This window comes from Pantherophis guttatus, chromosome 3, assembly GCF_059756535.1.
Source record: "Pantherophis guttatus breed Tessera chromosome 3, ASM5975653v1, whole genome shotgun sequence".
NCBI classification, from domain to species: Eukaryota; Metazoa; Chordata; class Lepidosauria; order Squamata; family Colubridae; genus Pantherophis; species Pantherophis guttatus.
The window spans coordinates 204852265-204872985 of NC_142065.1; the positions used below are offsets into that span (position 1 = coordinate 204852265).

Below are 20721 nucleotides of genomic sequence, written 5' to 3' on the forward strand. Positions count from 1 at the left end.
AAAACGGAGCTCAGGGGAACATGTGCGGCCCTCACAAGCTCTGTTTCTGGCTGCAACCACCTCCTGCAACCCTCTGTCAGCGTAAAAGGAGCTCGGTGTGTGTGTGTGTGTGTGTGACAGAGAGAGAGAGAGAGAGAGTTTGTTGCAGAAATCACATCCAGAAAGCACACACAGATAACTGATACAGCAGGATTCAGCAACTTCTTTATATACAATATAACATATGAAATAGACAATACCAACAGTGGTTCTTCCAACAGGGTAGCAGAGTTACAAGCAAAACACAAGCAGAGTACAGCAGACAGACTAGTTTCAGTTTCAATTCTCAGCACAACACAATGAGCTAAGCCATGCCCAGACTCCAAACTGTTTCAGCTCCCATTGGCTGACTTAGTTGCTATGCCTATTCATTGGCTGATCTTGTTACCATGTCTTCCCAGTCATAAATATTCTGACCCATGCATGCAGCCCTCCCAAGTTCTATTCTCACTGACGGAAGCACCATGGGTCGGTCCTTCACTGTTTCCAGAGCGGCCCCGCGGGCCAGATCCGGCCCCCGGGACTTGAGTTTGACACCCCGTTTTAGATTTTTCACTTTGTGGCCCACATACTTCTGTTGTTCCTCTTGCTTTCATTCTGGTCTACAAAGTCCTCCTTGCATGTTCCTTTTGATCATAAAGGATATGCACTTGTAGTCCTATCTGTGTGGCCTGTGTAAACGAACTTATGATTGCAAAAACGCACATCCTAAATTTTTCTTCCGTATCAATCCCTCCAGACAACTGGTGGGAGCAGGTTATGTTGTAGAATTGGTACAAGCAAGCCTTCTTCTATTCATGAATCTGGCCTTGGGATGGGTGTGTGTGTGAGAGAGAGAGAGAGAGAGAAAATGAATATGAATCAAAGAATGATTGATGCTCTTTTTACATTTGATTGGGCATTACAGAATTTAGTAGAAAGCTTGAGGAGTGCTGGGCATTTGGGTCATCATTTTTTATATAACTAGAATGTTGAGAGGGACCCCTTCATGAACCTTGACAATCAAACTGCTCCCATTGTGTTGTTTCCACATGGTTGGAGATCTGAATTAGCAAAACCTTGGATAGATTTCTTATTTCTGTCACTGTTCACTGGTATGTGAAGAGCCACTACAGTCAGCAAGAAATTCCTGCGGCTAATATTTCTGAATAACAGAAACAGTGCAAAAACCATCTTGTTCTGCTGTCGTTCTATGGGCTTATAGGTAGCAGCTTTAAAAAAGGACAAAAAAATGTATATATATATATATATATAAAGTAAAGGTTCCCCTTGCACATATGTGCTAGTCTTCCCGACTCTAGGGGGCGGTGCTCATCTCTGTTTCAAAGCCGAAGAGCCAGCGCTGTCTGAAGATGTCTCCGTGGTCAGGTGGCCGGCATGACTAAAGGCCAAAGGTGCACAGAACACTGTTCCCTTCCCACCAAAGGTGGTCCCTAGTTTTCTACTTGCATTTCTTACGTGCTTTCGAACTGCTAGGTTGGCAGAAGCTGGGACAAGTAACAGGAGCTCACCCCGTTACGCAGCACTAGGGATTCGAACCGCTGAACTGCCGACCTTTTGATCGACATGCTCAGCGTCTTAGCCACTGAGCCACCGCCTCCCTTTTCCATATATGTGGTGAACTTTAAATAGCCAGTTGGTCTTCAATTAAGCATCTGCATGACTTCAGGAAATATTGAAATTGGGAAAGGATTCATTTTTTTTCTACCATATAATTGGAGAGTTTTGGTTGTCAACCTCATTTGCTGAGAAATCCCCGGGGTCTTGAAATCTTACGATTTCTAACAAGTACTATAGGCAGTCCTCAGCTTACGACCACAATTGAGCCCAAAATCTCTGTTCCTACAAAAGCAGTTAAATGATTTTTTTACCCCATTGTATGGCCTTTCTTCCCACCGTTGTTAAGTGAACCACAGCCATTGTTAAGTTAGTAACTCAGTTCTTAAATGAATCTGGCCTCCCCATTCACTTTGCTTGTCAGAAGGTGGGAAAAACATCCCGAGGGTGTGTCCTTTTTCTAAAAAAACAACTGGATTTTCTGTTTTTTTTCCTTTGAAAATGTTTCGCTTCTCATCCAAGGAGATTCTTTCATTCTTCAGTTCTAACTGAAGCTTCTAGCTTCTTCTAACTGAAGAAGCTTCTTGGATGAGAAGCGATGCATTTTGAAAGTGGGGGGGAGACACTAAAAAAGTCCAGCTGCCTTTTGGAAAAAACACCTGCAGGACAACCATGACCTGCAAAAGGTGATCATGTGACCCCAGGACACTGAAACCGTCATAAATACATGCCAGTTGCCAAGTGTCTGAATTTTGATCACAAGACCACGGGGATGCTGCAACAGTCATAAGTGTGAAAAATGGTCATAATCTATCACTATTGTATGTACACTGAGGGCTTATGCACAATAGACAAATTCCTTGTGTGTCTAATCACACTTGACTAATAAAGCTGTTATTCTATTCTATTCTATTCTATTCTATTCTATTCTATATAGTACTGTTCTGTTCTTTTTCTATTCTATTCTATTCTATATTCTGTTCTGTTGTATTCTGTTCTGTTGTATTCTATTCTATTCTATTCTATTCGAACAATTATTCAGTGGAACAACTTGTCTCCAGAAGTTGTAAATGCTCCAACACTTGACGTTTTTAAGAAGAGATTGGATAACCATTTGTCTGAAATGGTATAAGGTTTCCTGCCTAAGCAGGAGGTTGGACTAGAGGACCTCCAAGGTCCCTTCCAACTCTTCTATTCTATTCTATTCTATTCTATTCTATTCTATTCTATTCTATTCTATTCCATTCCATTCCATTCCATTCCATTCCATTCCATTCCATTCCATTCCAGTTTTTGCAGTGCCATTGTAACTTCAAACTTTCTCTAAACGAATGGTTGTAAATTGAGGACTTCCTGTACTGTGCTTTTATCATTTTTATTATGAATGCCATTAACTGCTTCTCTTTGCAAGGGAGGAATTGCCTTAGCTGACCCTCCGTTTCTGCTGAGTCATTCAGAAGCAGCAATTCTCTTTCATTCTCCCTGCAAAGGCCACTTGAGGCTCACCAATGTTGTAGAACTGTTTTGATAACCTGATTCTCTTTTGCGGTCACTGCGCAGAAGCATTCAGCCGAAGGGAACACCGTGTTTGTATTCAACGAAAAAAGGGGAGCCGAGGAACACGTGGACACTCGTCTTCAGTGGCAGCTAAACCTCCTTACCCACATAGAAAACGTGCAGAACGAAGTCACGAGTAGAATGGACCTGATTGAGAAGGAAGTCGATGGTAACTATTTTAAGGCTGAGCTTAATGCTGACATTGTCTTTCCCAAACTCTTTTATTTGGGTAGCATAACAAGTATAAAATGTGCCGGACAAAATAAATTTGGGGTTTTTAGTTCGAGATCCAAAGACGCAGATGTGCCCGAGGGTGGTGTTTGGTGTTTGCTAAATTCCCTATCCCACCTGGCTTTTACATTTGGAAAAGTCTAGCTGTAAAATTCCTCATTTGATTGTTATCTCATCTTTATTGTTTTTCATATGTAACTCAAGGTGGCGAAAATATCCAACACACTTTCATTTTCCTATTTGCCCCAAAACAACAGTCTTGTGAGGTGGTTTGGGCTTTGAGAAAGTGACTAGCAAGTCACCCAGCAGCTTTCATGGTTTAGGGGGGACTAGAACTTGCAGTCTCCTGGTGATTGGCCGAAGTCCCTTAGCTGACTTTCATGCCTGAGAAGGAACTAGAACTCACTGTCTCCTAGTGATTGGCCCAAGGTCACTCAGCCAGCTTTCATGCTTGAGGAGGGACTAGAACTCAGTATCTCCTGCTGATTGGCCCAAGGTCCCTTAGTAGGCTTTCATGCCTGAGGAGGAACTAGAACTCACTGTCTCCTGGTGATTGGCCCAAGGTCACTCAGCCAGCTTTAATGCTTGAGGAAGGACTAGAACTCACTGCCTCCTGGTGATTGGCCCAAGGTCCTTGAGTAGGCTTTCATGCCTGAGGAGGAACTAGAACTCACTGTCTCCTGGTGATTGGCCCAAGGTCACTCAACCAGCTTTCATGCTTGAGGAGGGACTAGAACTCACTGTCTCCTGGTGATTGGCCCAAGGTTACCCAGCCAGTTTTCGCACCTGGAGAGGAACTAGAACTCACTGACTCGTGTTGAGTGGCCCAAGTTCGTCCAGCTGATTTTCATACTCATAGTTTCCTGGTTTTTAAACCAGCACCTTCACCACTACACCAAACTGTCATACCAAAGTGGTTGATGCTGGAAAGGCACAAAGAAAAGCACTCGAATTGCCTTCGTTCCTAGGAACGTCTCTAGAGCCCAGAAGTGTCCTCTTGAGGAACACTGGTATAAGGTGGTTAAAATCTTCTTATTGGTCTGTAAAAAAGGTGAGGCCACATAGCTACGATCCTCTCTGTGTGTTTCAAACACAGAATTCCAGATAGTCCTCGACTTAAAACCATCCAGGGTAGCAACAGCACTGAAAAAAGTAACTTTGCAACCAGTCCTCACTATTACAACGGTTGCAGCATCCCCTACAGTCGCATGATCAAAATTTGGAGTCTTGGCAACCATATATTTCTAAAGGTTGTTGCGTCTCGGGGCTCTTGGAATCACCGATAATAATCTTTCCGGCTGGCTTCCCACAATTACAGGGCGTCCTCAAATTAGGACCACAAAGGAGCCCAAAATTTCTGTTGTTAAGCGAGGCATTTATTAAGTGAAGTTTGCTCTGTTTTGTGAACTTTCTTGTCACTGGATTGAAAAAACACTAGAGTGTGCAGAAATGGACAGATTGACATTAAAAATTAAACAAAAAGAAGAGACGGAATATTATCAAACATGGAATCTGTTTTATAAATGGTTGGGAAAAAGGGGTGGGGATATGTATTGTTAAGCAAACTAAATACCCAGACAACACGATGTTCATTAAGCACTACCCTGTTTCCCCCAAAATAAGACCTCCCCTGATAATAAGCCCAATCGGGCTTTTGAGCGCATGGCAATAAGGCCAAGCACTTATTTCAGGGTTCAAAAAAATATAAGACAGGGTCTTATTTTCCGGGAAACACAGTAATAAATGTAATTAATAATAATAATAATAAAAGAAATTGGACATGACTCACTTAACTGCCTTGCTTAACGAAAGAAATTCTGGCCTCAATTGCAGTCATAAGTCAAGGACTATACCCTGTCTCGATGATTCTAAGTCAGGGGTGTCAAACTCGATTTCATTGAGGGCCGCATCAGGGTTGTTTTTGACCTTGGAGCGGCCGGGGGGGGGGGGCATGGCCAGGGTGGGTGTAGGCAGCTCGACGTCACTTGTGTCGGGGCCAAGTGCTAAGGCAGGACTTCCCTCAGAGCCTCCCTCTCATCTTCCTTCCTTCCTCCCTCCCTCCCTCCATCCCTCCCTCCCTCTTCATTCTCCTTTCTTCTTCCTTCCCCTCTTTCCTTATTTTTCCTTCCTTGCTCTCTTCCCATCTTCCCATCTTTTTCTTTGTCTTTCTTGCTCTTTCTTCTTTCCCTTTCTCCTTTCCTGTCCTTTCGTGCATGCTCAAAAGCAAAAGGGGAAACATTTCTCCTCTTGTTTTTAGTTTGTTTTGATAGCCGTCTGCCAATGAAAATGAAGGCTGGGGGGTGGGGGGGCTGCATGCACGCGGTCCTCCCAAGCTCCATTTTTGCAGGCAGAGGCACTGCGGGCCTGTCCTTTGCTGTTTCCAAGGTGGCCCCGTGGGCTGGATCTAGGCAACCCCACGAGATGGATCTGGCGCGCGGGCCTTGCGTTTGACACCCCTGGTTCTAAGTCCTAGAGTAGATCAAGAGATCACTGTGCATAATAGGCTTTTCATATCTTTTTTCTTTTTGCCCCCCCGTACAGTTTTAGAAAGCTGGCTTGATTTCACCGGAGAATTGGAGCCGCCCGACCCTCTCGCCCGTCTGCCTCAGCTCAAGCGCCGCATTAAACAGCTCATCTCGGACATGAGTAAAGTCCAACAAATTGCCACCCTCTGCTCTGTATGACAAAAGGAAAGACGAAGGAATGCACACAGGCAGCCGGGGCTCCGACGATGGGTTTTCTTCCATTTGACAAGACTCACAAAAGGGTACTTTTTAAAAAAAAACGAAAAAACTGAAGCCTGAACGCTGTTCCTTGTTCTCTGCCAATTCTCTCATTAGGCTGAAAACGGCGCATGATATGATAGGGTATAAAGGGAGAAACCTCCCTCATCAAGGAAAGATTCGTACCGGTTTGATCTGAAAAAGCAGGGAAATAAAAGAAGGTTGTGTCTTTTTTTCCCCCCACCTCTGAGGGTTCGGAAACCTCAACCCAGGCATGTTTTCCTACCTTTTCACACGCCAATATCACGGAAGAAGCCCCACAAACTGTTCAAAGCGTGATCACAAAAGTAAGAAGCCCGGCCAAAGCAATCTGCATTGGAAAAGAAGGAACAAATTTTACATGGTTGAGTCTGGACAGTAGGAGGAGATTTGGTCCCAGTTGGTCACTTGAAAGTTGAACAAATGCCTGTTTTCCATAGTACTGTAGAGATCCAGGAAAATGAAAAGAAAAAAAAAATTAAAATTCTAGCTTTCCTTTTCAGGAGAAATTGTTTTTTTTTTTTAATGGTAGCCTCTCTATGAATATTTTTTTAAGCCGAGCCTTCCTTGCATATTGAATCTTACGCTCCGTTTTTAGAAACCAAACCTGGGAAAGTCATAGTCAGAAGTGCCAAAAAAAAAATGTTTTAAAAAACAACAACATTGAAACGGGAGTGTCAGTTTGTCCTCCATATTGCCAGCATCAACCAGGATTGCATCAAATCCATATTTGGGCAAGCTACAATTAAAAGTATTGAGGGATGTTGTGTCTATAATGGCTGGGTCTGAGCTGCAATACCCACTTTCCTCAGCTGGCTTGAGGAATCAAAAGAACATCCAAAACGCCAGGGATTGGCTGTGAAATGGGTCTACTCCCTACCTTTTTACTCTCTGTAACATGAAATGAAATAATATGAAAGTTGAAAGTTGGTTTTTATTCCAGGGAGATAAACCTATGTGCGCCAAAAATCTCAAAAATAATTGATCAATTTGCAAAACATGGCATGGTCTGTATAATCTCTCGGCGAATCCCAAATATAAGTTAGGAGCTCCCCTTCTCGAAGGGGTACAATGCAAAATACATTTCCTGTTAAAGGCATTCGCTTATGATTTGGCAAATCATTAACGAAACCAAAGTCCATTTAGTTAGCTGGGTTTTTAAATAAAATTCTGGGCCAAGCTCAGTTACTTTTAGTTTTATCTGCATTATCGCTGCACCCAGTGCTCTAGTATGCCTCTTGAGGTATGCCCATATGTCTTTGTGTGCGTGCGGATGTGTGTATGCATATACACAGATGTGAATGGGTGTGCTCATACACACGTTGCATTCTAGAGACATATTTATATTGACAAGTCTAGTTTTTCTTACAATAAAAAAGAACCTTGGTGACAAAATATTTAAAATGTTACCTTTTAACAAGCTGTTTCTTAAAAAGGGGAGATGGAGAGAGAGAGAGAGAGGAAGAGAGATTTAAAAAAACAATCTATGTACAGAAATTTGTAAAAAATAAATAAATAAATACTTTTTTAAAAAAAATACTAACTCTTCAAGAGAGGCTGCATTATTGAGGGTAGCAAGAGAATATCAAGCTTAAAGCCTCCCAGACTGTTTCAGTGCTGGCAATATGTATGAAAGTGTGAGAACTACATGAAGGACAATAAACTTGAACCTCGACGGGATAGAGTACAAGCCACTGTACATTAAAATGTATTTAAATTTGCAAATACACTGTCTATATGTAAGGTACTGTATGTAAAGCTGTTTATTAAACTATTCTGCATACCGCATCATCTTTCTGTCTCGTCAGTTTGCTTTTCAGAGGGTTGAATAAATCCTGAGCATTTCAAGGCGGGCTTTCGGCATGTGCTGCCACTGGGGGCCTTGAAGACCACCCTCTGGGGTTTTGGCGGGTGTTGTGGCCCGCCGGCAGCCAGCGGAGCTGACAGTGAGGAGGTTTGGGAGGAACTTGGGCCAGTCCTGGGGACTGGGAAAAGCTCAGACAAGGGCTCTGCGTCGGAGGCAGAGAGGGAGCTAAACAGCAGTGAGGCAGAGGAACAGCTGGAGCCCGTTCCCAGTGTGCACATGTGCAGAGCTGCCAGAAGACAAGAACAACTAGGGAAGCAGGTCGACTCGGGAGTAAAGCCACACCTTGGAGGTGATTGGCCCCTCCCATTGGAAACAAAAGAGGAGCGAATGGGGAGGGGGCTTTTGCAGGAAACAATTCGTTCATTCCATGACTCAGAGACTCTGTGCCAAGTTTTGCCTTGTACTGCAGTTGGAAACAAGTTACGTGGCAGCTTGCCAAACGAGATAAGGTGTGTTGAGAAATATTCCTTTGAAAAACTGTTTGGACAAACCTTGGCTGACTGTGAATGAATGTAATTCACAGTCGTGTAAATAAAAGAGGTTGTGCCAGGACCTAATTCCTGCCTCCTGCTTGTTAAGGGAGCCTATGTTCTGCCCCAGCTACGGACCCAAAGAACGCAGCACACACAAAGTCCGTACAACCCTTAGTTTACTAATTAAAGACTACTAATGAGCTTTCTTAGTAGTTGTACAAACGCAAGTACAGTTTAAATCAGTCTTTTCTGAACAAGGGCTGTTAATTTAACTTCATTAACAGCCGACAAGAATCCAAAGAATAATAACTCAATTCTGAGGCACAGTATTTCAGATAACCGTAATCTTACTGTGGTTGGCAGAATGCCCAGAAGCAATCTGCAGGAAAACTGACAGGAGAAACAAGAGCCGAATCAAACGTTTCTGGAATCAAGACTCGAAGGAATATGAACGAAGTTGTTTCCTGCAAATTGCATCAGTTGTCATCCTTCCTTAAATAGGTTAAGGGAGTGGCCAATTAGCCCAAGCCTTACTCTCGAGGAGATCTCCTGAGGAGCCACTCCTGCCTTTTAACAGCTCTACATGCTCGTGCATCGAGAAGAGGCTCCTCTTCTTCCTCTTCACTTATGGAAGCTTCTGGAGGTTCTGAAGGCCCTGGCTGAATCCCCGCCTCTGGCACCACATCTTCACCAGCCTCCTCATTGTCCTACTCAAGTGCCAGCTGTACAGGCTGCTGGCACAGCACCACACCAGCCTCCTCGCTGTTGGAATCAGCTACTAACTGCACAGGCCACTGACGGGCCACAAAAGCCTAGGTCAGAACAGTGGGAAGCAAGAATACACCACAGTAATTAGGTACTAGGATTAAATGAAGTCCTCAGTTTGTGACTATAATGTAAGTTTGCCCATTACTGTTCCAAAATGGGTCCATTGTTTGACCGACCCAATTTTACAGCATTTTTTTTTCAGTTTTAACATTTATAAAATATTGTAAAATGACAAAATACAAAAGTAAATAAAAAAGCAGTGGGAGGAAGAAGGGGGGAAGAGAAATAAGGAAGAATAAGAAAAAAAAAAGAAAAAAGCATTGACTTCCAACTCTCTCTGTTGCAGTAAAATAAGGCGTTAACATCAAATCACAACTTTTGTGTTTTTTCATAATAGTATGAACAAGACATTTCTGTAAAGATCTATCAATCTACTAGGTTAAAAACCCAAAATTAAACTTTCATTCTTTTCCACTTCAAGCTCAAAGTTCCATGTGCAAACAAAAATACTTATATTCTTTGTCTTTAATCAAAAGTCAATTTTGCCATTTCAGCCAACTCCCATCAAATTCCAATTTTACAGCATTTTTTTTGGGTGGTCAAGGCGGCCACATCAAGTCATTGGGTTGTCAATCTGAAGCAATTTCCAGCTTTTTGCAAAATCATTATAAAACATGGTGACGTGATTGTGGGGCGCTTGCAAACGGCCATAAGTTATGTCGCTGAGCACCCAAAGTAGTCACATGACAGCGAGAGAGGTGCCTGACCACCAGAAAATCAGATCCGGGTTGTAAATCCCGTTAGGATATTTATTTATTTATTTGTAAAATTTATTGACCGCCCATCTTACCTCAAGGTAACTGGCCGGCTTACAATGGGTAGGTCATAATTCAAGGAGTACCTGTAACCCATACCTAGAGCACAGTTCTAGGCTGCATAAACAGAGGGATCACGTGAAGTGTTAATACCACTTGATAATGCCTTGTTAAGGCCACACTTGGAATACTGCATCCAGTTTTGATTGCCATGATGTAAAAAAGATGTGGAGACTCTAGAAAGAGTGCAGAGAAGAGCAACAAAGATGATTAGGGGACTGGAGGATAAAACATATGAAGAACAGTTGCAGGAACTGGGTCTGTCTAGTTTAATGAAAAGACGGACTAGGGGAGACATGATAGCAGTGTTCCAGTATCCCAGGGATTCCCACAAAGAAGAGGGAGTCAAGCTATTCTCCAAAGCACCTGATGGCAGGAGAAGAAGCAATGGATGGAAACTAATCAAGGAGAGAAGCAACTTAGAACTAAGGAGAAATTTCCTGACAGTTAGAACAATTAATCAGTGGAAGAACTTCCCTCCAGAAGTTGTGAATGCTCCAACACTGGAAGTTTTAAAGAAGATGTTGGATAACCATTTGTCTGAAGTGGTGTAGGGTTTTCTTCCTAAGCAGGGGGTTGGACTAGAAGACCTCCAAGGTCCCTTCCAACTCTGTTATTCTATTCTATTCTAACTCGTAATAGCTATGGTTCATAGGCACACACATACCTGATCAAATTTGCACACACACAAAATAATTCCATTTCTCTGCGTGCATTGCATTAGGGTAAAGAGCTGCCCCAAAACAAATGTAATACAGAGAAACTCGACTTACTAGCTTTACCTGCACCTTCAGTGTGGTTGTTGGACTTCAGAAGATCAAGACTAGGATCTTTAAAAAAACAAGCATCATCCCCTCAATCAGATGATCATAGATGCTGTGGTTTAAAGGGAGGTTCCCATGGTAGGTTAGACACTAGTTTTTTCCGAATACTGAGCAAAATTTAACTGAAGTTTGTGATCTGCTGTTATCATTTAGCTGTCCAGTGTCGTCATTTACAGGAGGCCTTGCTCACCATCACACATGCCTTGGTCATCTCTCATCTAGATTACTGCAATGCACTGTACATGGGGCTGCCCTCAAAGACCTGGAAACTTCAACTGATCCAGAATGCGCCAGGGTGCACAGTAATGGGGGGGTGCTAGGTTTGTCCATGTAATACCTCTTGCACAGGGGTGAAATGCTTCCTGGTTTTAACCAGGAAGTAATGTGTTTTTTATCTTTTGCACATGCGCAGATGGTTTTGCTCATGCACAGAAGGTCTGTGCGTGCACTTCCGAACTGATAAGGAAGGTAAGTAGATTTCACCCCTGTGTCAAACTCGAGGCCCGTGGGCCACATCTGGCCTGTGTGTTGAGGGTAAAACTGCCCTCTGCAAAGTGGTGCAACGGACCAGACAGCGAATAGATACGTTGCTAAGCAAAACACACAGATACTCACAGACTCTGAACGTTTAAAGAAAAATAAACAGTCTTTACTTGTAGTAAAAAAAAACAAACTTTGCTTCTCAAAACAAAGATAACACTTCTTCAAATAATCACGGTTCAACACAAAAACATAGTTTGCTTACAATTCCAGTTCTCTTCAGTAACACAGACACAGTTCCTTTCAGCAGTTCAACCTTCTAATAGCAGGAGCAGAAGTGAATGAACTTCCTGCCTTCTTTTATGTCTGCTTAGCACAGCCAATTAGTCATCTTGTAGCAGTTAAAGTTACAGAACATAGTTTTCTATATATTACCTACCCAACCGTAGGATAAGCATCCAACACTATGCTTAGATCTGGCCCACGGGGTCACCCTGGAAACAGTGAAGGACCGGCCTATAGTGCCTCTGCCAGCGAAAACGGAATTCACAAGGGCTGCATGCAGCCCTCCCAGGATCCGTTTTCAGCTTCAACAACCTCCTGCAGCCCTCTGTTAGTGAAAACGGGGCCTGGGAGGGCCACACACAGCCTTCCCAGGCTCCATTTTCACTGGCAGAGAGCTGCAGGACATCAAGCTGGCCATACCCACCCTGGCCACACCCACTTCAGCCACACCCACTCGTCCCCCCAAGGTCAATCCCAACCCTGATGCAGCCCTGAAATCAAGTTTGACACCCCTGAATTAAACTGATTTATTGCCAGTTATGTCTATGCACAGGAATCTTCTCAACCAATAGTCAGTCAGCACCTGTTTGGGTCCATGGAATTCAAGGGAGATTGACTTGGATCCCTTGTTATTATGTAGGGATTCTAGATGAATCCCTTGTTTAACTCCGCCCCCCCCCCCAGGTTCTTTCACTCTTCCTATATAGGTAAATATGCATTTCTTGGTCTTATATGTACAGGTAGTCCTTCAATTTACACCATTCATTTAGTGATTGTTCAAAGTTACAATAACACTGGAAAAAAAGTGACTTAGGATCATTTTTCACACTTAACGACCACTGCAGCTTTATGGTCACTTGATCCAAATTTATACCTCAACAACTGTCATGTATTTTTGACGGTTACAGTGGCCCACAGTCATGTCATCCCCTTTTGTAACCTTGAGACGAGCAAAGTCAAATGGGGAAGCCAGACTCACTTAACAACCGGGTTACTAACTTATCAACTGCACCGATTCATTTAACAACGGTGGCAAGAAAAGTCACAAAATGGTGCAAAACAGCTGCAGCAATTCACTTAACAACTGCGGTAAACGAAAGGTCGTGAAATCGGGAGAAACCTGCTTCACAACGACCTCGCTTAGCTGTGGAAATGTTGGACCCTATTGTGGCTGTAAATCGAGGACATCCTTTATACCATATGCTTTTTTTAAAAAAAAAAAATTCTATCTCGCCTGTCATAAATGGAAAAGGGCAACAGAAAAAGAAAAAGCAAAGACATTGAAATGGGGCTAATTGCGTGACCCAACTCAACGACTCTTGAAACGGCCTGCGTCACTAACCTCCTTGAGAGCCCAGTCTTCCATTTCATAAGTGAAAAGTTATTTGAGGGGCAGCAGCTATAAAATACTGGCTTGAGAACTTCCCCAGAGTGTAGGTTGGAGGCCTTTCCCTCACGAGGGAGACAATCCTCCTGCATCCCAAAATGAGGTCCTTGCTGTTCATCGCCCTTCTATGCTTTGCCGATAGAGCACTCGCCAGCATCTTTGGTAAGTAAATAGCTATCCCTTTGTTTGCAGGGACGCGGTGGCTCAGCGGCTAAGATGCTGAGTTTGTCGATCGAAAGGTCGGCAGTTCAGCGGTTCGAATCCCTAGGGCCACATAACGGGGTGAGCTCCCGTGACTTGTCCCAGCTTCTGCCAACCTTGCAGTTTGAAAGCACGTGAAAAATGCAAGTAGAAAAATAGGGACCACCTTTGGTGGGAAGGCAACAGTGTTCTGTGTGCCTTTGGCCTTTAGTCATGCCAGCCACATGATCACGGAGACGTCTTCGGACAGCACTGGTTCTTTGGCTTTGAAACAGAGATGAGCACCGCCCCCTAGAGTCGCGAACTACTAGCACATATCTGTGAGGGGAACCTTTACCATTTACCTTTACCTTTAGAATAAAACTAATAGAAGCCTAGAATCGGAAGGGACCATAGTTATCATCTGGTCCAGCATCTTGGTAAGTGTGTTTTGTGATTAAGACCCAAGGAGCCAATTAATTGGTCGCATTGGTTGATGATCACCTTTAAAGCGCTCCATGGCTTAGGACCTGGTTATTTACAGGACCACCTGCTACCACCAATAGCCTCCCACCGGCCAGTACGCTCCCATAGCGAGGGGCTCCTCTGGGTGCCATTGGCCAAACAATGTTGGCTGTCGGCCCCTAGGGGGAGAGCCTTCTCTGTGGGGGCACCTACGATCTGGAACGAGCTCCCCCCGGAGATGCGTAGGATCCCGGATCTGCGCACCTTCCGCCGCGCGCTTAAGACTTTTCTATTTTATCAAGCTGGCCTGGCCTAAATCTTCCCCCTTTTTAAATGTGGAAATTTTAAATGTGGAAATTTTAAATTTTAAATTTGTCTTATTTATAGGGTTATGGGTAAGGCGTTTTAAATTGGGGAGCCATTTTGGATTTAATTCTGTTTTAAACGTATTTTAATGTTTATATTGTATGTTTTTAATTTTGGCTGTTCACCGCCCCGAGTCCTTCGGGAGAGGGGGCAGTATAAAAATCTAATAAATAAATAAATAAATAAATAAATATAAGAATACCACACTCCCCACCTGAGAATTTCATTGAGGTTCTATTCTCTTTTTTGGTGGGGCGGGAGGAAAGTACCAATTATCCTTTGTCCAACTGAATGAGAGCCCTGGTGGCGCAGCAGACTAAAGCACTATTATTAACACCAGCTGTCTGCAATTACTGTAAGTTCAAATCTCACCAGGCTCAAGGTTGACTCAGCCTTCCATCCTTTCTAAGGTAGGTAAAATGAAGACCCAGATTGTGGGGGCAATAAGCTGTATAAATATATACAAAAGGATGAAGGCTTCAGGGCTTTTTTTCTGTTGACAAACTGCAACTCTGTGTTGCTCTCTGGGAGACTCAGATAGCTATTTCTGCCTTATAAGGCTTCGTCAGTGAGCCACACCCACTTCTCAGATATTCCCCCTGTAAAGGTACAATGTGTCTTTTTCTTTTTCGTAGGCTTTTATGTGCATATTCTTTCTAGCCAGGTTTTACTTACGTAAACTAAGTTGTTTTGCAGCTCTGGTTGTGTGAAATCTCAAAAAAAGCTCTGAAGCTTGTGAATGAGATTTCACACAACCAGAGCTGCAAAACAACTTAGTTTACGTAGGTAAAACCTGGCTCACCCATCCCAGAGGTTGGAATAAGAGAAATTCTGGCTCTTGCTTCTCCTCTTTTGACATTTGATATGTGTTATATTCTTACAGTTCCGAATACAGAAATCAGCCCAGAAGGGAAAGTTTAGTTGACAGAAAAAAATTAAAAATTTAAAAGAATTTTAAATTTAATTTAATTTAATTTTTAAATTTAATTTTAAAAAAAATTAAAAAGAGATACAAGATTACATGAGAGAGAGATGACCAAAAAAATCAATACATGATGGAATTTTAGAAAGACGAAGAGATGATGGATAATGAGAAAATATAATAATAAAATGGGGAAACCCCAAAACCCCAATAAGTTTTCGGTTAGTAGATGGTAATTTAAGACTAGACAATTTAACTGAAGTACTAATATTAACAGTGTGTTAAAAGTTATTGTGAATTTAAAATATTAAGAATTAGAAATGGTGGGGACTTTGAGATATACTCCCGGGATGGATTGAATATTGTTAATAATTGGTGTTATTTGTAATCCTATACATTTGGAATATTGATGTTATGGTGGAATAATGAGTGATTTTTAAAATACTGAATGATAAAAAATATAAATTAAGGGATGTGCGAAGAAATGTTACTTATGCTTAAATGAATTAAAGGGAAAATGTAAAAGGAATATGAAATGAGACTAGTATTGTTTAAACTTGGAAGATTACAATTCTACATACTATTTGTATTATTATTGTTAATGTTGTATAAAAAAGACCCTGACCCAACCAATATATACTATATATATATATATATATATATATATATATATATATATATATATATATATATATATATATATATATATATAGAGAGAGAGAGAGAGAGAGAGAGAGAGAGAGAGAGAGAGAGAGAGAGAGAGAGAGAGAGAGAGAGAGAGAGCAGTTCTCCTGAAAACGCGTTTTCATTTGTGTGTCTTTTTTCAGTCCTTGGGATAAAAAATTAAAAAAGAGCAAAGAGAGGTTAGGATACGAGGAAGGGATTTGCTACCATAACTTTGCCTTCTTCTGAATGTAGAATATGAGGCTGAAACTCAGCCTCTTCGTCCATGTGAACTTCAGAGGGAGAAGGCCTTTCGTGATGGAGAAGACTACATCCCTCAATGCTCAGAAGATGGACAGTTTAGGTAATGTTGGCCCAATTTCCAATTTCTTGGAAGAATGGTTAACCGCTCGGGAGAAAGATGGGGATTTTGGTTCAGCAAATCTGAAGTGTCATAGTTTGCCCATCACCTCCTAAGAGAAACCAGATATAACCAGGGCTAGCTTATGTGATGTTGATCCATTAAACCAGGAGTCTCCAATCTTGGCAACTTTAAAACTTGTGGACTTCAACTTCCGGAATTCCTCAGCCAGCCATGCTGGCTGGGGAATTCTGCAAGTTGAAGTCCATAAGCAGAGGTGGGTTTCAGCAGGTTCTGACCAGTTCTGGAGAACCAGTAGCAGAAATTTTGAGTAGTTCAGAGAACCGGTAAATACCACCTCTGACTGGTCCTGCCCCCATCTATTCTCTGCATCCCGAGTCCCAACTGATTGGGAGGAAATGGGGATTTTGCAGTAACCTTCCCCTGGAGTGGGGAGGGAATGGAGATTTTATAGTATCCTTCCCCTGCCACGCCCACCAAACCACACCCACTAAGCCATGCCACGCCCAACCACACCCACAGAACCGGTAGTAAAAAAAATTTGAAACCCACCACTGTCCATAAGTCTTAAAGTAGCCAAGTTTGGAGACCCCTGCATTAAACTGCTACCTGAGATACTTCTGATCTGGAAAATGCCCATAAACAAACAAGTCAAGAATTCTGGGAGTTGGTCCACACATTTCAAAGCTGTCGAGGTTGAGAAACACTTGATTTAATTTTTATGGAAGCTCAAAAAGGCATTGGCTCACTTCCTTACTTACGTTGGCCCACAGGATTAAAGCAATAGCAAATGAGTGAATGTTTGGAAAAATAACGGATGCTTCTTACATACAAAGGTTTGTAAATCTTAATACATGTATAAAAAAGCCTAATAATGTTGGAAATCACTATTTTGTCCACCAGGAACGTACAGTGCAATAAAAATGGGATTTCCTGCTGGTGTGTAGATGAAAAGGGCGTTGAGGTCACAGGGACTAAGCAGTTTGGATCATCTCTGGCTTGTAAGTTCCTCCTTGTTGTGAACTTTTATTTCAAAACACAAAAAATTGTCATCTGCATTTGTGTTTGTGTATGAGAGAGAGAGAGACCACCTCATAGATATATTTGTTTCCTGCATTCAAGATATATTTTGAGATGTTAAAAAGAATAATAGTTGATGTATGCACAAACATTTTTGTTCTTAGTTGCGAAGTCCTGTCTGAATTGCGACCCCATGGACAACATTCCTCCAGGCCTTCCTGTCCTCTACTGTCCTCTGGATTCCATTTAAGCTCACGCTGACTGCTTCAGTGACTCCATCCAGCCACCTCCTTCTCTGCCGTCCCCTTCTTCTTTCGCCCTCAGTCTTTCCCAGCATGAGGCTCTTCTCCAGGGAGTCCTTCCTTCTCATTAGGTGGCCAAAGTATTTGAGTTTCATCTTCAGGATCTGGCCTTCTAAAGAGCAGTCGGGGTTGACCTCCTCTAGGACTGACCGGTTTGATCACCTTGCAGTCCAAGGGACTCGCAGGAGTCTTCTCCACACCATAGTTCAAAGACCTCAATTCTTTCGCAATCAGCCTTCCTTATGGTCCAACTTTCACAGCCATACATTGCAACTGGGAAAACCATAGCCTTGACTATACACTCTTTTGTTGGCAGGGTGATGTCTCTGCTTTTTAGAATGCTGTTGAGTGCTTAAAACATACTTTTTTCTGCCTGAATCCCTTGAAATCATGAAATTTAAACTTCCATAATTCTGATTATGGAAACTGAACAACACACACACACACAAAACCTGAGTCAAGAAAGCCTGATTTGAAGCATGAAGTGGCCACCAGAGAACTAAACTTCCCAGATTTTATGCTTATATTATGTATGAAATCCCACCCTTTGACCAACATTCTTGATTAGGTGCAATCAACCCAGAACCACCAGCAACCATCACTGAAGCAGAAACTTTATTGTTAGTCACTTATGTTACAAGAATCTTACTTGATGGACTACATTTCCATCAGTGATTCTGAGGGATCAGGTCATAAAATAAGGAATAATTCACTTAACAACCTCCTTGTTTAGCAATGGAAATTCTGGTCCCAATTGCAGTCGTAAGTCAAAGTCTACCTGTAAATGCTTCTTCTAACTCCAAGGGACTTAGCATTTGCTATGGTCTTTAAGAAACTATCTCCCTCAGAAAGTGAAAATGCTTTGCAGATGTTCGGAGAACACCTTGCTCTGACCTTACACCCTTTTTACAAGGAGTTGTATTTACTGAACTTTGGAGATTATCAGCATCAGGTGAATTTGGCCATGACATAACAAAGCTGAAAATTGTACTTGTCAGACCTGCTACCACTTAAACCTCTCAACAGAAACGATCCTCGGCTCCATTTGTTGAGAAAGACATAGTTTTATTAGAAGTTAAATTATTGCAGTAGTGCATAGCCAGAACTGAGAATCATGGGCCAAAATTCCCAAGTTCAACTTTTCCCTCCCTTAACTGCCTCCCATCGCTGACCTCCCCATGATCAATCAGGTTCAAGTAAGATATTTTCAGAATGGTCACTTGGTATGCAGCTGCTTTCTTCTCCCAGCTGGGTGACTTTGAAGCAGCATCTCAGGGAGATACAGAAGTTACTTTCCATTTCCCACAAATATCCCCCCTCCTCTCCCCTCTCCCCAGAGTTCATGGCAGACTCTTACTGCATGGTAGCGAAAGACAAGCAAGACAGTGGTGGGTTCCAACCAGTGTTACTACCGGTTCTCTTCGTGCACGCACTTCGTGTGCAATCACCGCGCTCATGCTCGCTTCCGCTCGCATGTGCGCCAAACTTGCGCTCCGAGCAAGCGCGTTAGGTATCTGCCCAGCTGAGGTGCGGCAATCCACTTTGCCGCACCTATCAGTTGGGCTAAACAAGAAGAAATAAAGGTAGGAATAACGTGGGGGCGGGCGGGAGGGCCCAGCTCCCAGACAAAGAGAACCGGTTCGGTGACGTCACATCGTCACCGCTACCGGCTTGGCGGACCGGGCCAAACCGGGAGGAACCCACCATTGAAGCAAGAGTGAGGTGGCAGCTGACAGTACTTCGTGTTTCTTCCTGCTGTAGGTTTGTCCTTCTGCCAGCTTCAAAAGCAGCGGATTCTGGTCAGCCGTTACATCAATAGCAGTGAAACTGCCTACATCCCAAAGTGTCTGGATTCGGGTGACTTTGACCCCGTACAGTGTGACTTGGCTCTGGAACAATGCTGGTGCGTGGACGGGGAAGGGATGGAGATTTACGGGACCAGACAGAAAGGGAAACCAAGGCAATGTAAGTCATTGGTCAGAACATAATTAAGCATTTAAACTAGATTAGTCACGAGATATTTCTTTCCTTTCCTAACCAAGCTCATCCCCCTAAGGGGAACATTCTTCCGACTTCAGTTCAAAAAAGTCTTGCCAACTGTTAAATTGAAAGCAGCTTGGTTCTACCTCGAAACATTTTGCACAACCATTTCCAAAAAATGCGTTTACAAAAAATAATGGGAAGATAGTTTCTTAGATATTTTAAGAAAATGATCTCACTGTTGTGGCTCCAGGCCTCAGAGAAGTGGCCTTTGGCACAACAGAAGAAATGGAGAGAAAACCTTCTTTCCTTTGTTTTAAGGGAGCTGAAAAATTGAAGACATCTCTAAGCGAGTTCTGTAATTGACCGATCAAGAACGCAGGTTGCTTTCCTCCAATCAAAGCCTGAGAGGCACATTCGAAAGGGGGGATAATATTCAGAAGCTGTCTATTTTCACAACATGCTGAAACCAAGATTGCACGTGCAAAACATCATCAACCTAATTAGTTTTAACCAGGCTTCCCTTTTGCTGGCTTAGTACAATCTTCAAACCAAGTCGGTCGGCCGGTACGCTCCCATAGAGAGGGGCTCCTCCGGGTGCCGTCAGCCAAACAATGCCGACTGGCGGCCCCCAGGGGGAGAGCCTTCTCTGTGGGGGCACCTACTATCTGGAACGAGCTCCCCCCAGAGATACGGAGGATCCCGGATCTGCGCACCTTCCGCCGCGCCTTAAAGACCTTACTATTTCACCAGGCCGGCCTGGCCTAATTTTCCCCCTCTTTTATAAAAGATTTTTAAAATTTTAAATATTTTTTAGTATTTATATATTCAATTTTAAATTGGTTTTAAAAGTTTGGGGTTTTAAATTTGTCGGGGCCAAAATTATTTAATTTGATTTTATTCTATTTTTTAAATTTTGTATTGTATGTGTTTTTATTGTTTGGCTGTGCACCGCCCTGAGTCCTTCGGGAGTAGGGCGGTATAGAAATCTAATAAATAATAATAATAATAATAATAATAATAATAATTTCAGGGAATTCTTGCTTTGAAGTATTGCACAATGCAGAAAATTGGTTAAATGTTCTGCAAAAATAGTTGAAGAGCTGAAGAGCAAAATACAAAATACAGTTTTATTATTTCAAGTCCCAGTGTCTGTTTTTCCTTCCTTCCTTCCTTCCTTCCTTCCTTCCTTCCTTCCTTCCTTCCTTCCTTCCTTCCTTCCTTCCCTCATCTTCCCTTCCCTTCCTCCTTTCCTCCCTTATTCTCCTTCTCCTTCCCTCCCTCCTTCCTTCCTTCCTTCCCTCATCTTCCCTTCCTTTCCTCTTTTCCTCCCTTA

The 20721-nt window shown here is 42.7% G+C and overlaps 1 protein-coding gene across 11 annotated transcripts in view; it reads left to right on the forward strand.

Moving 5' to 3' along the window:
- Positions 1-7934, forward strand: part of PHF20L1 (PHD finger protein 20 like 1) — a 63272-nt gene extending 55338 nt beyond the window's left edge. For all 11 annotated transcript variants that reach the window (XM_034434814.3, XM_034434817.3, XM_034434815.3 and 8 more), the window contains 2 exons: positions 3157-3322; positions 5926-7934. In XM_034434814.3, coding sequence (XP_034290705.1) covers positions 3157-3322; positions 5926-6068 — 309 coding nt within the window. In that variant the 3' untranslated portion in view covers positions 6069-7934. The remainder of the gene's footprint in view (positions 1-3156; positions 3323-5925) is intronic.
- Positions 7935-20721: the final 12787 nt, after the last annotated feature.